This window comes from Oryctolagus cuniculus, chromosome 1 (genome assembly GCF_964237555.1).
Source record: "Oryctolagus cuniculus chromosome 1, mOryCun1.1, whole genome shotgun sequence".
NCBI classification, from domain to species: domain Eukaryota; kingdom Metazoa; phylum Chordata; class Mammalia; order Lagomorpha; family Leporidae; genus Oryctolagus; species Oryctolagus cuniculus.
Genome location: NC_091432.1, coordinates 49,512,835 through 49,530,513, shown reverse-complemented (window position 1 = coordinate 49,530,513; position 17,679 = coordinate 49,512,835). Strand labels below are relative to the sequence as shown.

The following is a 17,679-nucleotide window of genomic DNA, read 5'->3' as shown; positions in this document are numbered from 1 at the left end:
CACACCTTGACAAAATGTTTTGAATGATTTCCAGGGCCTAGGGAGAAGGGAGGAAATGGGGAGGGGCTGGTAATTGACATTGGGGATCCTTTGGGGAGGGTGACAAAATATCTTGGAACCACATAGAAGGGACAAGAGGTTGCACAAGATGGTGAGTGCCCTAAGTGCCAATGACTTGTACACTTTTAAAATGATTTTGTTATGTGAATTTAACCTCAACATTAAAAAAAAGTTAAGAAAAAAATACATAATTTTCTGGCAAAGCTCCCAATAGTACAATATGATACACTATCAGCAAGGTAGGATATGGTCCCTCCCACCTCACACAAAGGAGTGTGGAAAGCTTACAGAATTCTCTCAGGTGGGCCCCAGTTTCAATTAATAGCCAAGTAACCAGCACTCGACACCACATTGAACTCATTTCGGTGAAAATGAAAAAAAAAAAAAAACACGCAAGATGTTCTTCAAAATCTTCGATGAAGCCGCATTGCCGGTCACTTAGAAATCCCTTATGGGAAATGGTGAACCCACACTAAGGTGGGTATGGTAGAAGCCATTTTTTTTTTTTAAGGTTTTTGTCCTGGGGGAGGAGTGCCCGCGAGGATTCACTAAGTCTCAAACATTACATTTAAACTTCATTGCCTAACTACAAGGGATGCACTGACGACAGGGCAGCGTCTCGGTGCGAGAGCCTAATTCTTAAGTCTCTTTCTGCGGCGACACAGTTTACAACTAACGCTCACCGCCATACCCATCCGCGGGAAAGCTTTCTCTCTCAGCCGACGAAGGCGGTGCCTCCGAGGGCACTCCCGCCACACAGTGCGAAATGCGCCGCTGGGCTTTCTGGGAAGTGTAGTTTTAGTCACGCCTCCATCTCTTTCATTTGCCCAATTTGTAGTGAATAGAAAACTACAACTCCCAGAGTGCGCCATGGTGGCGAGCGGCCGCAGCGGTGACGAGTGTGGCGGAGAAGGCCCGGAGGCGCTCTGCGTTCTGTAGTGGCGCTGCTTGGGCTGGTGGCAGGTTGCAGGCGGCCGGTGTTGCGGCTGAGGAGAACGGCGAGTGGGTCCGGCATTTCCCATCGGGATCACCGTAACGATGAGTGCTGCCAGGGAGTCTCACCCGCACGGGGTGAAGCGCTCAGCCTCCCCAGACGACGATGTAAATAACAATGGCGGAGTGGATGAGGGTTGAGGCCTACTAAAGGCTGGGTTAGGCCGGGAAGGGTGGATGGAGGAGGAGGAAGCGCCTGAGGTGGCTAGAAGAAGCAGGCTCGAGGGGGAGGAACCAGAAGAATGGGAAATGTCACGATTTCTTTATTCAGGTCGGCAGGTTTGAAGAGGTCCACGCTAAGAGCCAGAGACCTGCGTAGAAAAGGGAATTGAGGAAGGAGATTTTGAGAGGGTCGAGAAGTGAAAGAGCTTAGTCAAGGGAGCCTCATATTTGCGCTCTGGAGGCCAACGAAGCTGCTGCTCCGGCCTTTCTGCTCAAGATAGAGACGCAAGACTTCCCTATTTTAGGTTTAAAATCTTATTATTACAATGGCGAAATGTTCGTACACACATGAGCAGATTTTTGGCCTGGATTGTCTCTGTAAGGGTAAACCGAGAACCGTGTTAAACGGGAAATTTGTGCTATGATGTGGTACTGGCTAATGGTGGTGGGGGCTAAGGCGCTGAGACCTAGATGCCTATTTTGATGCCAAATACCTCCTTGCCCTTCCATCACCTTCTCCTCAAACCCTCAGCTTATCAGTTTAAATACTTAAACCTTTCAGCCCTTAAAGTAAGTAATCCATTAAATATTTGCTGCCATGCCAGGTGTTGGGAATTCAAAGATGAGTAAGTATGGGACTTACATCAGAGGTTTTTTGATTCTAGCTCCTAGCGCAGTGTCATGGAAACGGCAGATAGCCACTGAACGTAAAACCAAGTCCTTCGTACCGTGAATAAATGCCTTGAAAATGTTGTTGGGAAAGGGGTGTGGAGAGGTCATCTTTAAGGATGATAAAGGGAGATAGTGCAGTTCCGGGCATTTCATAATATCTTTAAACCATGAGATGCTCACTTAATACTACTTTATAGCAAATAAGATGGTGGTGTTAAGACCCGGGCGTTTGGGTGGAAGGTGGGATAAGGACCAGAATTGTCAGTCTTGAAAGAAATTATTAGTCGTCAATAAAGATTTTGGGGATGAATGGTTATCTAGTGAGGTTTATTCATGCCCTCTCTTGTCCCTGCTGCTGTTTTTTTGATCTTTCCTTGTAAATATGGTAATTCAGTATTTGTCAGGAATTTGGGTTTTTGAGTAACCTGGCAGCCATTTAAAAAGCTATTGCATGTGTTAAGCTGTGATTTGATGTCAGACATCTGTTTTGCTAGACTCTGCAATCTTTTAACTTGACAGAAAGCTCCAAATGATATATAACAGAAAGTTGAAAGGGTTAGGTAATTAAGTCTCCAGATTTCTGATGAAATCATATTAAACTAGGGAATCTTTAATACCTTTCCCATCCTATAAGCATTGTGTTTGGAGGAGATGGTTTTAAACAATTTGAGATTAAGGACCTGGGACCTTCACATACTATCAACTTATTAAATTGCTAATGTTCAGTACAAGGCAATTACTTGTCCCTTGATAGTGAATTTTTTTGTTCTTTCATATGAATTTTAATTTTTACTGGTAATTGGGAGTTATCTTTAAGTACTTTTTTAGTATATGAAAGGCATATATTTAAAAGTAACTAAATTGTTGAAGAATGCCGACTATAATATGAGGTTGGTTGACAGTTTCTAATGAACATCCACTGCATATAAAGGATAATTGACGTTTTCTTTGTCCTGTGACCTCATCTATAATTGGGGTTAGCAAAATATTACTAAAAGTAGATTTTAAATAACAGAATACAACTCTAGATAATACGACAGATGTAGAAGTAAATTCCAAGAGTTACTAGAATATATATTGAGAAAATAAACATTGCATTTTGTAAATTTTTTGTTTTAGTTTTTTATTTATTTGAAAAAGAGAGGTCACCCATCTGGTGGTTCACACCCCAAATTCCTGCAACACACAGGGCTGGACCAGGCCAGAGAACTTATTCTGGATCTCCCAAGAGATCTAAGTACTTGAGCCATTACTTGCTGCCTCCCAGAGTACGCATTAGTAGAAAGCTGGAATCAAGAGCAGAGCTGAGACTTGAACCCAGGTACTCCAGTAAGGGACGAAAGCAACCCAAGTGGTGTCTTAACCGCTAGGGCAAATGCCCACCCCTAATTACATTTTTATAGTAAATAGTATTAAGGATGAAGGCAACTTAGTGGTTTCATTAGTTGGAGTGGAGAAATGAAAACTATTTTGTAAGGGAATGGAAGATTAATTTTAGTAACTGGTGCAGAACTTATAATGTATCAGGCACACGTGTTTTTCAAAATGCAGCTCTTCTACCAGGTACTTGCTTTTGTACATAGAGGTCTTTGCTGGGAAGGACCAGAATGACTTAATGGTTGTTTTTGTTTTTAGTTAGTTATAGATGATAGGGTTATATATAAAAAAATATGTAGATATTTGCTGTTTAGAAAATTAGGAAGTTGGTTTTTAGACAGTTTTTTAACTTCTGTGTATCTCTGTAACTGTAGTTCATAGACTACTTTCAGTATTCTAATTTTATCATGAACTGTATGATGTGAAGAGAGCAGAGGACTTTCAACCAAACAAAGGAAGCAAGCCTCAGCCTTTTTTCCTGTGTCCTTTTTTATTAAATCAGCTGTTACAAAGACATCTTGAGAGAGTGTCAATGAAAAGTAATTTACAGATTGTAAGTAAGGCACTATGGATCAAGCAACCCTTATCTAAAATACTTAGGACCAGAAGTGTTTTTGAATTTCAGTTTTTTTTTTTACTTTGGAGTATTTGTACTTGTATGAGATATCTTGGGGGATGAGACCCAAGCCTAAGCATGAAATTGACTTACGTTTCATATACACCTTACACACATAGCCTAAAGTTAATTCTGTATAGTACTTCTAGTGTGCCTGCATTTTGACCATAACTCAGCACATGAGGTCAGGTGGGGAATTTTCCACTTGTGGTGTCATGTCATTGCTTGAAAGTTTTTGGATTTTGGAGTATTTCAGATTTTCAAGTTAGGGATGCTTAACTTATATGAGTTTATTTGATGCTATTAGGACATTCTCTTAAAGAAGCCCCCTTTGTAGATAAGGAATTAAAACTAAGATAAATATCGGGTCCAGACTCAGAACAAGTGATTTATTGCGAATCAGAACTGAAGCTTCACTGACACTTTTTGGTTCTTTTTATTTTTCAAAACTATATTGAGGCCGGCACCGCGGCTCAATAGGCTAATCCTCCGCCTGCGGCGCTGGCACACCGGGTTCTAGTCCTAGTCGGGGCACCGGATTCTGTCCTGGTTGCCCCTCTTCCAGGCCAGCTCTCTGCTGTGGCCAGGGAGTGCAGTGGAGGATGGCCCATGTGCTTGGGCCCTGCACCCGCATGGGAGACCAGGAGAAGCACCTGGCTCCTGGCTTCGGATCAGTGAGGTACGCCGGCCACAGCGGCCATTGGAGGGTGAACCAACGGTAAAGGAAGACCTTTCTCTCTCTCTCTCTCTCTCTCTGTCCACTCTGCCTGTCAAAAAAAAAAAAAAAAAAAAAAAAAAAAAAAAAAAAACAAAAAAAAAAAAACTATATTGAGCCAGAAATAGTTAAAAACTAAATGACCTGTAAAAAAAAAATGAGTAGTAACGTGGGTAGAAGTAGGGAGTTGGAATTTAGGTGGAGGCCAAATTTATGAGGGCAGTTAAACCCCTCCACCAAAAAGAATTTAGAAGAACTACAGGTGGGTCCAGTATTGTACAAATGCTTTAATTTTCATGTGGCCAGGAGAAATAACTATCTTTTTTATACTATTTCAGCCTTTAGTGAATAATAATTAGAAAAATAAAGGAGTAGTGAAAAATGACTTTATTAAGAGTTTTAGTGTGAATTCAACAATATCAAAACCAAATTTCTGTTTTATATTTTCCTTATTTTGATGTTATATGTACACCAAAGTGTTAGTATCTTCTGAATATAACTGATTGCTCATCAGCTGTCATGTATAAATCTGGAACATATAATTTAAGATTTCACATATTTTGGATAGATTTTGTTTTATCATTACGTTTTGTTCTTGTATCTGCATCATCAAAATATAATAATTGAAGGTTTTTTGAAACCTTTGATTATAAATTTGTATCAAGGGGTTTGTTATCTTTGTTCCGTAATTGTATATTTTTATTTTTATATTACAAACTCAATTGGGATGAAAAATTCAACTAATGTTTCATTTCTGTATCACCCTTTTATTTTTAGTCACCTTTGTATACACATCTGCCCTCAGCTTTTGTCCACTTAAGTAAACTTTGGCACACATACATCATAGAAGATGAAATAAAATAGACACACGCCCCTTTAGAAAAATGGGGTGTCTCTTATTGCAAAATTAAGTCCTTTCTGTTGAATGACTCCAGATGAGAGTACCATTTTTCTTTTTTTTTCCCTCTGTCTTAATGATTGATTCTTGGGTTGGAGAAAAACATCTAATATTTCATCATCCAAAGATTCATTTTCTGAGATTCTTGCCCAAACAGCTAGTCTTACCCATCATCATTAGTCTGGAATACTACTTTCATTGTTTTGCATTTATCTTCTCATTTGTATAATTGTGAAATGCCTTGTCACTTTTCTTTGCAATCATAGGAGGAAAATGAAAAAATCTACATTTTCGTCTGTGTCCAATGAAAGCTAAAAGGAGACAACAAAGGCATGTTGTCGTCTTGAAAGCTGATACAATTCTTTGGGCAGTTCTTTTAAAGAATTTTTATTTTCATTCCATTTAAAAGCCAGGCATAGATAGATCTTACAGCTGTGTGTTTACTCCCCAAATGCCCAAAACAGCCAGGGCTGGGCCAGGCTGAAGCCAGGAATCCAGAACTCAATCTGGGTCTTCCACATAAGTGGCAGGCACCCAAGTGCTTTGAGCCATCATCTGCCACCTCCCAGGGTGGACATCAGCAGGAAGTTGGATCAGAAGCAGGCATTCCCTTGATATAGAAGCAAGCATCCCAAGTGGCATCTTAACTGCTGTGTCAGATGCCTGCCCCTGTTAATATTTTAATCATTTTTAGCATAATTGGAAATAATTGATGAATTATAATGAATTCTTAGCATTTGTTTCAAAATATAGGGAAAATATCATTACTAGGATTCTATAATATTTCTTAGATTTATAAAAGGATTCAGTGGACCCATTTGATAATTGCAAGATGAGTTTTAGTATATTTTAAAATTTTTAAAGGTTTTGAACAAAGATTTATCTTTTTGAAAAGCAGGGTGACAGAGGACAGATAGGTACCTTCCATCCACTGTTTGACTCCCCAGATGCCCTCAACGCTGGGGCGAGGCTGAACCAAAACCAGTAGCCAGGAACTCCATCTGGGTGTTCCATGAGTGACAGAAACCCAGGTACTTGGGCCATCATCTGCTGCTTGCCAGGTACATTCGCAGGAAGCTGGACCAGTGGCCCTCATTCAATTTTGGGATTCAGGCATCCCAAGAGGCATCCCACTGTGCCACAATGTCTGCCCCTTTAGTTTATTCATTTAAAGAATAAGCAAATTTATTTTGTTTTGGGAGACCTTTAAGAAAGAGTAAAGTATAACATCAAAATCCTCACTCTAGGATTTCATAATATTTCTTGTTTGGTGGACCCATTTGATAATTACAAAATAAAATTAGTTTTAGTGTATTTTAAAATTTTTTAAAGGTTTTGTTTTAAATGAAGATTTTTTGAAAAGCAAAGTGACAGAGGACAAACAGGTACCTTCCATCCACTGTTTCATTCCCCAGATGCCCTCAACATTGGGGCTAGGTCAGACCAAAACCAGTACCTAGAGTTCATCAAAAGAAACGGAAAAAATTGGTTCCAGTGCATCTTGATGATGTGCTGTTCCTTAGAGCATCACTTAAACCCTTAACCAAATTTTTTTTAAAATTTCAACAACTGTGATATAGCCTTTTGGCTTCAAAAGGGACCAGTTGTTCCAGGTCCCTGCAAGGCTATAGGACAGCAAATATTTATTTTTTTATTTTTTTATTTTTGACAGGCAGAGTGGACAGTGAGAGAGAGAAAGGTCTTCCTTTACCGTTGGTTCACCCTCCAATGGCCGCTGTGGCCGGTGTACCTCACTGATCCGAAGCCGGGAGCCAGGTGCTTCTCCTGGTCTCCCATGCGGGTGCAGGGCCCAAGCACTTGGGCCATCCTCCACTGCACTCCCTGGCCACAGCAGAGAGCTGGCCTGGAAGAGGGGCAACCGGGACAGAATCTGGTGCCCCGACCAGGACTAGAACCCGGTGTGCCGGCGCCGTAGGCGGAGGATTAGCCTATTGAGCCGCGGCGCTGGCCAGGACAGCAAATATTAAAGTGTGGTCCCTACTTCAACAAAATCAGCACCACTTATAACTTTGTTAGAAAATCAAACCCTAAGCCCAGTAATCTTAACAAGCCCTATAGGTGATTCTGATACATAGAAACTTTTGAGGCTAGAGCTTTGGCTGCAAACAACTATAAGATTCTGTCTTGAGGTAATAGAAAAAAGGATATATTTGAATCAGTATGTGACACAAACTTATTAACCAAGGACAGTGAACCCTCTTCCTAGTAAAAACTGATGGGGGAAAAAAAGAGTTGTAGGTAGACTTTAAATTTTTTAATACTTATTTTTATGCAAAAATTAATCAACTGATTTCTTTCCAGCTTGGATCTAGCAATTGGGAGGCAGCAGACTTGGGTAATGAAGAGAGAAAACAAAAGTTCTTGAGACTTATGGGTGCAGGAAAGGTAAGCATTTATCATTTCTTTGAAAATAATGCCTTTTAAGTGTATGTTAAGTGAGAAGGACTGAATATTCTTGGATCCCTTTTTCCTGTTCTGTATGATTACTTTTGGGTTTGGAAATATACCCAACCTAACCAAGCACTGAAAATTGAACTGTTTTGGTTTTTATTTAATTTTAGTTGACAGGCAGAGATAGAGAAAGCTGCCTTCTATTGGTTTATTCCCTAAATACCCCTAATGGCTGGGTTTGAGCCAGGCTGAAGCCGGGAACCAGGAACTCAGCCAGTGCCTCACACATGGGTGACAGAGACTCATCTGCTTGAGCCATTGCCTCCTGCATCTCAGGGTCTGCATTAGTAGGAAGCTGGAATTGGGAACAGAGCCAGGACTCAAAGCCAGATGCTCTGCTATGGGATGTTGGGGTTCCAGCTGGCGGCTTAACCATTAAGCCAAAGACCTGCCCTTAAACTATACTATTTTAACCTACTTTTAGCATTCTCACTGCTTCTGGCATTGAGAAGAAAACTTGGCTTGAGGAAACTGGGAAAGAGGAGATGTGAAAGTTTTTGATTTGTCATGTTAGCTCAGTAGTTTGATAAAAAGTGTATCTGGGCAGGTTAATGTGCAGGAATCTGTATGTATTTTGTAGACAGAGAATATCCTTTATCAAAAAACTAATTTTTAAAATGTTGAATGTACCTTGAAACTTCTGTTGATTAATAGAAGGTATAAAATATAGGTGCAAGGAAAACCACCCCATATTGAAAAAAAAAAAACACTTTTTTTCCTTGGCAATTTATTTTTACATACAAATTTGGTATTCTCTAGACATTATTTTTCATAAGCAAGTAAATTTATTTTCATAACATTGTCCCAGTAGTCTTCCTACAAGCTAAATTAGAAATAGGGAAAACTTTTCTTTTTGAAAACCTCAAAATGAAATTCTGCCCTTTGTTTTTGTTGAATATATGGAAATGCATACATGCTTGCATTTTTTTTTTTTTTTTTTTTTTTTTGACAGGCAGAGTGGACAGTGAGAGAGAGAGAGAGAGAGAAAGGTCTTCCTTTACCGTTGGTTCACCCTCCACTGGCCGCTGTGGCCGGCGTACCTCACTGATCCGAAGCCAGGAGCCAGGTGCTTCTCCTGGTCTCCCATGCGGGTGCAGGGCCCAAGCACATGGGCCATCCTCCACTGCACTCCCGGGCCACAGCAGAGAGCTGGCCTGGAAGAGGGGCAACCGGGACAGAATCTGGCGCCCCGACCAGGACTAGAACCCAGTGTGCCGGCGCCATAGGCGGAGGATTAGCCTATTGAGCCGTGGCACCGGCCCATACATGCCTTTTAACAACCATTATTGACAACCTGCATGCTAAGCATGTACTTCCAGATTAATAACACGTTTGGAACCATCACGTAATGGAGCAAACCAGAAAACAACACAGAATTGTAATTGCTACAAGACAGTCATGCAAATAGTGCTGTGGAACTACAAAAGGGTGGCTGGCTTAGCAGTATAAGCAAGCTTCCCAGAAATAAAATTAATCTGAATGTGAAAGGATGAGGAGGAGTTAGCCAGAGTTTAAAAGTGAGGGTGGGAGTAGGGAGAGGTAATGTAAAACATTTAAGACATGTATATAGGAAACATTTGTGTGCTATCTCATTAGTTTAGATTTCCCAATAATTTATACTTTTCCATAGGAAGTAGTCTGAAGTTTCTCTTGGTTCAAGCAATTAAAAGATTTACTAAGTATGTATAAAGTAAGAGTTTAGGGGCTGGCACTGTGGTGCAGCATGTTAAAGGCTCTGCCTACGGCACTGGCATTGCATATGGGTGCTGGTTCAAGTCCCTGCTATTCCACTTCTGATCTCACTCCCTGCAAATGCGCCTGGGAAAGCAGCAGAAGATGGCTCAAGTGCTTAGGCCTCTGCACCCACATGGGAGACCCAGAGGAAGTTCCTGGCTCCTGGCTTCTGATCCACTTGGCTGCAACCATTGCGGCCATTTGGGGAGTGAACCAGCAGATGGAAGACCTCTCTATCTCTGTAACTCTGTCTTTCAAATAAAATAAATCTTAAAATTTCTAAAATAAGTTTAAGGAGCATACACAGCCTAGTAGAGTGAAAACTCTTCAGATATTTAAGCATCCTAACAAAATTCACAGTGGCTGCCAGTAAATAGATTGTTTAGCATATATTAAATTCGTTGCTGTCCAGTACTGGTCAGGATAGTAGCTTTGGTTTTTGATCTTCATTTTGATCTGCTAGCCTTTTTTTCAGAGGTTAGCAGAAAGACCAGGATTTATTAAAGGGCATACTCAGACATGAGTGTGAGCAACCTCATGAAGCAGAATTCTGGGTTATTTAGATTTATATTTTGTGGCCACAAAGTACAATTGTATTTCTAATCCTAGCCAGCTAGCATTAGTGGTCACAGGGGAACCAGCTGAGAAAATGAATAGATCAGTACCATAGTATGATCATCCTAAAATAACTTGATAGCATAATATTTACATTCATATCTTGTTAATAGGATATCTTTTTGCAGTCCAAAGAAGCAGCACATTGAATGACTGATTTGCTTAAACATTAAATGGCGTGAAAGACAATAAGCATTACTGTTGAAAGCTTTTCGATGGCATCATCTGTTGTATGGAGAATGTGTCTGCAGTTGTTTACAGTAGTAAGATTTGTTGTATCTTCCCAGATGGTTAAGATTGCTTTGCAGAATCCCATTTGATCTTAACTTCGCCTTGTGTTCTTGGTTTGTTGTTGTTGTTGTTTTTTCTTAAACAAGAAAATTTATTTTATCACAGTCCTGGACCATAAAATTCCAAGGTCAGGACACATATACAGAGAGCCCTCTGGTGTCGCTCTCCTTAGAATAACATCAATCATTTTGGATTAGGGTCCCCATCCTTATACCTCATTTAACCTTAATTACCTCCATAAAGGCTTTATCTGTACAAACAGCCACACAGAGGATTGGGAATTGAACACAGGAATTTTATGGGGACACATTTCAGTCCCTAACAGCCTACCTGTGTTAATTAGAGGCATTTATCCCTTGTGAACATTGGTGTTTCACAAGGTTGGAGCTGAAGGTAAAGGACTGCACATTGACCACACTCATCAGGGCTTTCGCCACTATGAACTCTCCGATGATCACTGAGGTTAGAGCTCTGGCTAAAGGATTTTGCATGTTCACTGCACTCAAAAGGCCTTTCTCCAGTGTGAACTCTGGTGTTTTATGAGACTAGAGTGGTGACTAAAGGGTTTACCACATTCACTGCATTCCTAAGGCCTTTCTCCTTGTGACTTCTCCGATGTCTAATGAGATTAGAGCTCTGGCTGAAGGATTTATCACATTCACTGCACTCAAGGCCTTTCCAGTGTGAACTCTGATGCTAAAGGAGCGTGGAGCTATGAGTAAAGGACTTCTCCCACACTTAGAAGGCCTTGCACCAGTGTGAATTTTCCCGTGTGTAATGAAATAGGATTTACAACTAAATGACTGCCCACATGCACTGTGCTCATAAGGCTTTTCTCCAGTGTGAACTCTGATGTACAATAGGTCAAACTTCCTGCTGAATAATTTTCCACATTCAACACATTCATGAGATCTTAGTCCAGTGTGAACTTTCCAAGAGCTATACACAAAGAATTTCCCACAATCCCTATACTCATAAAACCTTTCTCCAGTGTGAAATCTCAAATGGTGTTTAATAAGGTGACAGGATTAAAGGCTAGAGGATTTCCCACACTCACCATACTCACACGGCCTTATTCCATTGTGAACTCTCTGGTGTGTGATGAGGCTAGAACTGTGGCTAAATGATTTTCCACATTCACTGCACTCATAAGGCCTTGTTCCAGCAAGGCTAGAGCTATAACTAAAGGCTTTTCCATATTCAGTACACTTACAAGGCCTTTCCCCAATGTGAACTCTCCGGTTATAAAACTCACCTTTGTTTAAGTTTATTTATTTTCATCTATTTAAAAGGTAGAGTAATAGATTTACATCTGCTGGTTCAGTCCCTGAATGCCTACAATAGCTAGAGATGGGCCAGGCCAAAGCCAGGAGTTTGGAACTCCTGAGTCTCCTATATTTGTTCCTGGGCATCAAGCACATGAGCCATCATTTGCCGCCTCCCAGGATGTATTAGCAGAAAACTGGATTCTGGATTAAAAGCAGAGCAGCTGGATCTCAAACCAACACTTTGATATGGAATGTGACACTCTGATAAAGGATGTAGGTGTTAAAAGCATCAGCTTAAGCTGCTGGGCCACAATACTTGCCCCCACCCTGTGTTTAATTGCTTTACCTTATGAAACTAAATAAAACCAAAAAGAGTGGATTGGCCTGATACATTGAGAGTAATTGGGTACCCTGATCCATTGGTAACTTTGAATCAGATTTATCTTGTTTTATTGTACTTGATTGTTTGATATTCTGTTCTTTTGACATGTTGAGATTTGGAGTTTATTTTAGTCAAATAGTAAAGGGGAAGCTACATGCTTATGATGATATATTATAAATCACAATTTCATTTTTATTTTTATCACTTTATATATGTATTAGCTATTTCATTTTTATCTAAATATTTTTCTCTTCATGAGATTTAACTGAGGCATCACAAAAAGAAATAGTAGGAAAGTTAAAGCAATTCATTTAACCTTTTAGGAAAGATGTTTAGATTCACTCAGTTTTCTGATTATTTAGCCGTCTCATTTAAAATTCTAACCTGGGAGCTGGTGCTGTGGCAAAGCTAGTTAGTTGTAACCTTTAGCACCGGCATCCCAAAATGGCACCAGTTTGTGTCCTGGCTGCTCCACTTCTGATCCAGCTCCCTGCTAATATGCCTGGGGAAGCAGTGGAGAATGGCCAAATAACTTGGACCCCTGCACCCATGTGGGAGACCCAGACGAGGCTCCTGGTTCTGGCATAACCTTGCCCTGGCGGCCATTTGAGGAGTGAACCAGTGGATGGAAGAAGACTTTACTCAGCTTCTGCCTCTCTTAACTCTGCCTTTCAAATAAATGAATATTTTTTAAAGATTTATTATTTATTTGAAAGTTAGAGTTACACAGAGAAGGAGAGGCAGAGGGAGAGAGAGAGGTCTCCCATCTGCTGGTTCACTCCCCAATTGGCCGCAATGGCCGGAACTGTGCCAATCCAAAGCCAGGAGCCAGAGCTTCTTCCAGGTCTCTCACGTGGGTTCAGGGGCCCAAAGACTGGCCCAAAAGCCATCTTCCACTGCTTTCCCAGGCCATAGCAGAGAGCTGGACCAGAAGTGTAGCAGCCAGGACTTGAAACGGCACCCATATGGGATGCTGGCACTGCAGGCAGTGGCTTTACCCACTATGCCACAGCACCGGCCCCATGAATAAATCTTAAAAAAAAATTCCAACCTGATCTCTACCCCTACTCTACACTCATTTATTCCATTACTTTTTTTTTTTTTTTTTGACATCTACTGTCATCTAACATTCTTAAGTACTTATTGATTACATTTCTCTATGCCCACTGCCCATCACTGCCCTGCTCAAATGTAAGCTCTATAAAGACAGGGACCTTAATTTGGTCCTTTGTCTTCACAGTGCTTCAGAAGTCTAGAATAGTTTCTTGACGTACTTGACATAATACTTGTGTTAAATTAGTGGTCTCAAATTCTAATACATTTCCTACCTCTTACAGAAAGAACATACTGGTCGTCTTGTCATAGGAGATCACAAATCAACATCTCACTTCCGAACAGGTAAGAAAGTAAAGTATAATTGAAACAGACACTAACTTTGGTATACGCCATAATTGTATATGTTTTCAGATGTTCAAACTTCTGTATACAGTTATGTCAATGATTGAAAAATTTGTATTGGTAAGGTGTATTATTTATGTAAAGGTGTTACAAATATAAAGAATCAAATGTCATGTACTTTTATTTTGAAAGAGTATATTATCAGTGTGATATTCTAAACAAGGAAATAACTTTTATCTCTTATTGTAGTGGGGTTTTATGCCTCATCTTGCCAACCATGGCATGTATAGAATTTCTATGAATTATGTAGCAGTTAGTTGGCATTTTATACTCTTTTTGAGGTTATTCACCTAGTTTGTTCTGAAATCTTTGATGAATATATAACTAGTTGGGATTTTTTTTAATTATACAGGGAAAAAAACTTTTAAGATAAAAACCAAAAATGAATTTGGATTTTAATTCAAATAAAAATTTTCACCTTTTTTTTTCTTAATTCATTTATTTGAAAGCAGAGTTATGTAGAGGCAGAGAGAGGTCTTCCATCCTCTGGTTCACTCTCTAAATGACCACAACAGCCAGAGCTGGGTCAATCGAAGCCAGGAGCTAGGAGTTCTTCCAGGTGTCCCACGCAGGTGCAAGCACCCAAGGACTTGCGCCAGCTTCTGCTTTCCCAGGCCATAGCATAGCGCGAGATCGGAAGTGGAACAGCCAGACTCAATTGGTGCCCATATGGGATACCAGCACTGCAGACAGTGGCTTTACCAGCTGTGCCACAGCTCTGGCTGCAAAATTTTTACTTTTCATTGAAAATTTAAAGTTGACCCTAGTCTTAGGCATTATTAAAAACAGTGCATAATGACCTAGATTAAGAAAACATTTAGCTGGATTAACTTTTTTTTTTAAGATTTTATTTATTTGAGAGGTAGAATTACATAGAGAGGAAGGGAGACAGAGATAAAGGTCTTCTATCCACTGGTCACTCCCCAAATGGCCACAAGGGCCAGAGCTGAGCTGAGATGATCCAAACCAAGGAGCCAGGAGCTTCTTCCAGGTCTCCCACATGGGTATGGGGGCCCAAATGTCATCTTCTGCATTCCCTGCCATAAGCAGAGAGCTGGATCAGAAGAAGAGTAGCTGAGACATGAACCAGTGCCCATATGGGATGCTGAGCCACAGTGCCAGCCCTGGGAGAGCCATTTTAAAAGGTCATTTTATTTAGCCATTTCCTGAACAGGATTGGCTTGCCTTATTATGTTCTATTCAAAGACAGATGGTTTTGTTACCTTTTTTTTTTTTTTTTTGTAGGTGACTTGGTGAAAACTTGTAGAATGATCATTCATTAGTAAATACACTAAATATAAGTTTTTAATTTTTCATAAGTACTTTTGTAATTTAAAAGGTCACTAAGAAGTAATCATACTTTCTTCAGTTTTATTACCTATTAGCCACCTGCAGTATAGGAAATTAGTTACAATTAAAAAGTTCAGCCCTGAATATAACAGCATCTTTATTATAGGTTTTTTTGTGTAATCAAATGTTTTTATTAATTTGACTGAAACATAATCAAAGTACAATGGACATGCAGGGGAAGAAGACAAGAAGATTAATGAAGAACTGGAGTCTCAATATCAGCAAAGTATGGACAGTAAATTATCAGGAAGATATCGGCGACATTGTGGACTTGGCTTCAGTGAGGTAGTAATTAACTTATTTTCATTAATTGGAAAGATAATTTCAATTTGGTAGCATTCATTTCTGTTAGATTATGCTAGCAACCAAGAATCCTAATGTATAAAGCTTTCTTAACACAATTACTAAATATTTTTATATTGCTTAATTGGCTCCCCGTAGATAATCTGATGTTTTATAAAAGTTTTAAATAATTTCTGCTACTAACCTAATATAAATTATGCTTCATCATTAGAACACATATTTAGTAAGCATAAACAACATGCTCACAAGCTAAAAAAAATTGAGTTTTTTTATTTACATAAAATTCTGATTTAGAAGAGTTCAATTGTTAACTACTAATTAAGTACTCCAAAGTTATGTAATATACAAATTATTGATAACTGCCCCATAAAATCAGTGTTAACTTGTCTTATTTATTTAAAAAGTATTGTTTCAGGAAGTTTTAATACAGTGGTTTTCAGACTAGGGGAGAAAGGATAGGTAAGTGGTCTTCAGAGCCCTTTGCTGAAATCCTGCTCACGGCCCAGTGTATAAACACGTGGAGACACCCAAATCCTCAGTCCTCAGTCCTTCTCTCAGCCTCTGAAGATAGTCCACTCTTAAAACTGTTGATCTAGTGTCTGTAGAATGGGCTGTTTTTAAGACTTTGATAAAAATAAGGATCTTTCCCCGTTTTATACTGGCTGATTATATTTATTTTTAAGAGACTGTTACTTGATGTTTTAGGTGGAAGATCAAGATGGAGAAGGTGATGTGGCTGGAGATGATGATGATGATGATGATGATTCACCTGATCCTGAGAGTCCAGATGACTCTGAAAGTGATTCAGAGTCAGAGAAAGAAGAATCTGCTGAAGAGCTCCACGCTGCTGAGCACCCTGATGAAGTGGAAGATCCCAAAAACAAAAAGGATGCAAAGAGCAATTATAAAATGATGTTTGTTAAATCCAGTGGTTCATAACTCCCAAACACTTAGTGTTTGTATTAAAAGTAAGCCTTATTGTTAAAATGCACAGTGGAGGACTGCTTATAGAGCACAGACCTTTGTATTATAATTTTTAAAAAGGCCCTTTTAAATAATTACAAAGAGTGTTTGCTTTCAAATGCCATGGGTTACACTTTTATGGGCATGACTATAACCATTTTTGTAAAGAGTAAGAGTTGTATAAAATAAGAAATAAATACAGTACGCAACTTCTTTTCATATTAGCATCATCAACGCTCTAATCTCCCCTTTAAATGCAGTATCAGGGAGATAACTTTTTGTTTGTAGTAGGTCTTTCATCTTTTGTTATTTTTTGGTCCTTCATATTTTTCTCACTAAAAATTTGATACTGTGATGTGTTCGTGAAAAGTATACTTTGCTATAGTAGAAATATTCCTATGGATATTTCTACTGCCAGTCACAATCTAAATTAATGTTAGCAATAGGTTAAGAACTTAATTTACTCTTACTGACTCAGCTCTTCTCTTTTGGACCAAAGCAACATGAGAACTAGTACTTTCATACCTGTTAGAAGGGAATTACAACTATCATATATTTGGAATGTTTTGATCCCAAGCAGTCTTTATATAATTTCAATTACATTGTATGTTAGGTTTTTGATAAAATTTGGTCAGTTTTTACAGAAGAAATTATTTCTCTGATCATTTAGTCATATCTATTTAGAAACATGTAAAACTGGATTTTTTTTTTCCTTAAGGTAAAATGTGACCAAAGTTCATTTTCTCCCTAAGGTCTAAATAAAGAGAAAGCAGTTTCCCATATTTCGTTGTGATACCTTTATCCTCATTGTCTAAAAATGAGGGGCAGGCTTACTGAACAAGAAGCGAAAACAAATTCTCTTCATTTTATTTCAGTGCTGTTATTTTGATGATTTAATTACTCAAGTATTTCCAGTTTTATTGCTGCTTTGTTGGAGTAAGATGGAATCACTGGACTGCTGTTAATGTGGTTGATTTGTTCTGCAGATTAGCATATACTACATTATCAGCTATTCAGTGGATCTTTGATTAACTGGGTCCAAAATCTTAATATTTGTAAGAAGTTGAAAGGTGTGAGTCAGACCTGTTTGTGAGCTGAACTATTACACATCCAGATACATGGTATGTGTTTGTGTTGAACTTTTAAAAAAAACAATTACTCCTAAAGTCATTTTGAAATTCAGAATATATATGTTAGAGGAGTACAGCAACTAGAAATGACTCTATCTTATATTTTTCATATGTTTTGCGTTTAATTTCTCACATTTATTTTAAATAGGTGCTACCCTAATATAGTAAGATTTAGTCTGTGCAGTAGACAGTATTTGTGACATTTAACAAATAACTTGGT

At 39.1% G+C, this 17,679-nt stretch overlaps 1 protein-coding gene across 1 annotated transcript; it reads left to right on the top strand.

The window, feature by feature from the left end:
- Positions 1 to 899: 899 nt before the first annotated feature.
- C1H11orf58 (chromosome 1 C11orf58 homolog) lies at positions 900 to 17,111 on the top strand. Its single transcript, XM_002721356.5, has 5 exons — positions 900 to 1,161; positions 7,816 to 7,899; positions 13,593 to 13,653; positions 15,239 to 15,348; positions 16,072 to 17,111. The coding sequence occupies exons 1-5, from the start codon at positions 1,099 to 1,101 to the stop codon at positions 16,303 to 16,305; spliced, it is 552 nt and encodes a 183-aa protein (XP_002721402.1). The 5' UTR covers positions 900 to 1,098; the 3' UTR covers positions 16,306 to 17,111.
- The last annotated feature ends 568 nt before the right edge of the window (positions 17,112 to 17,679 follow it).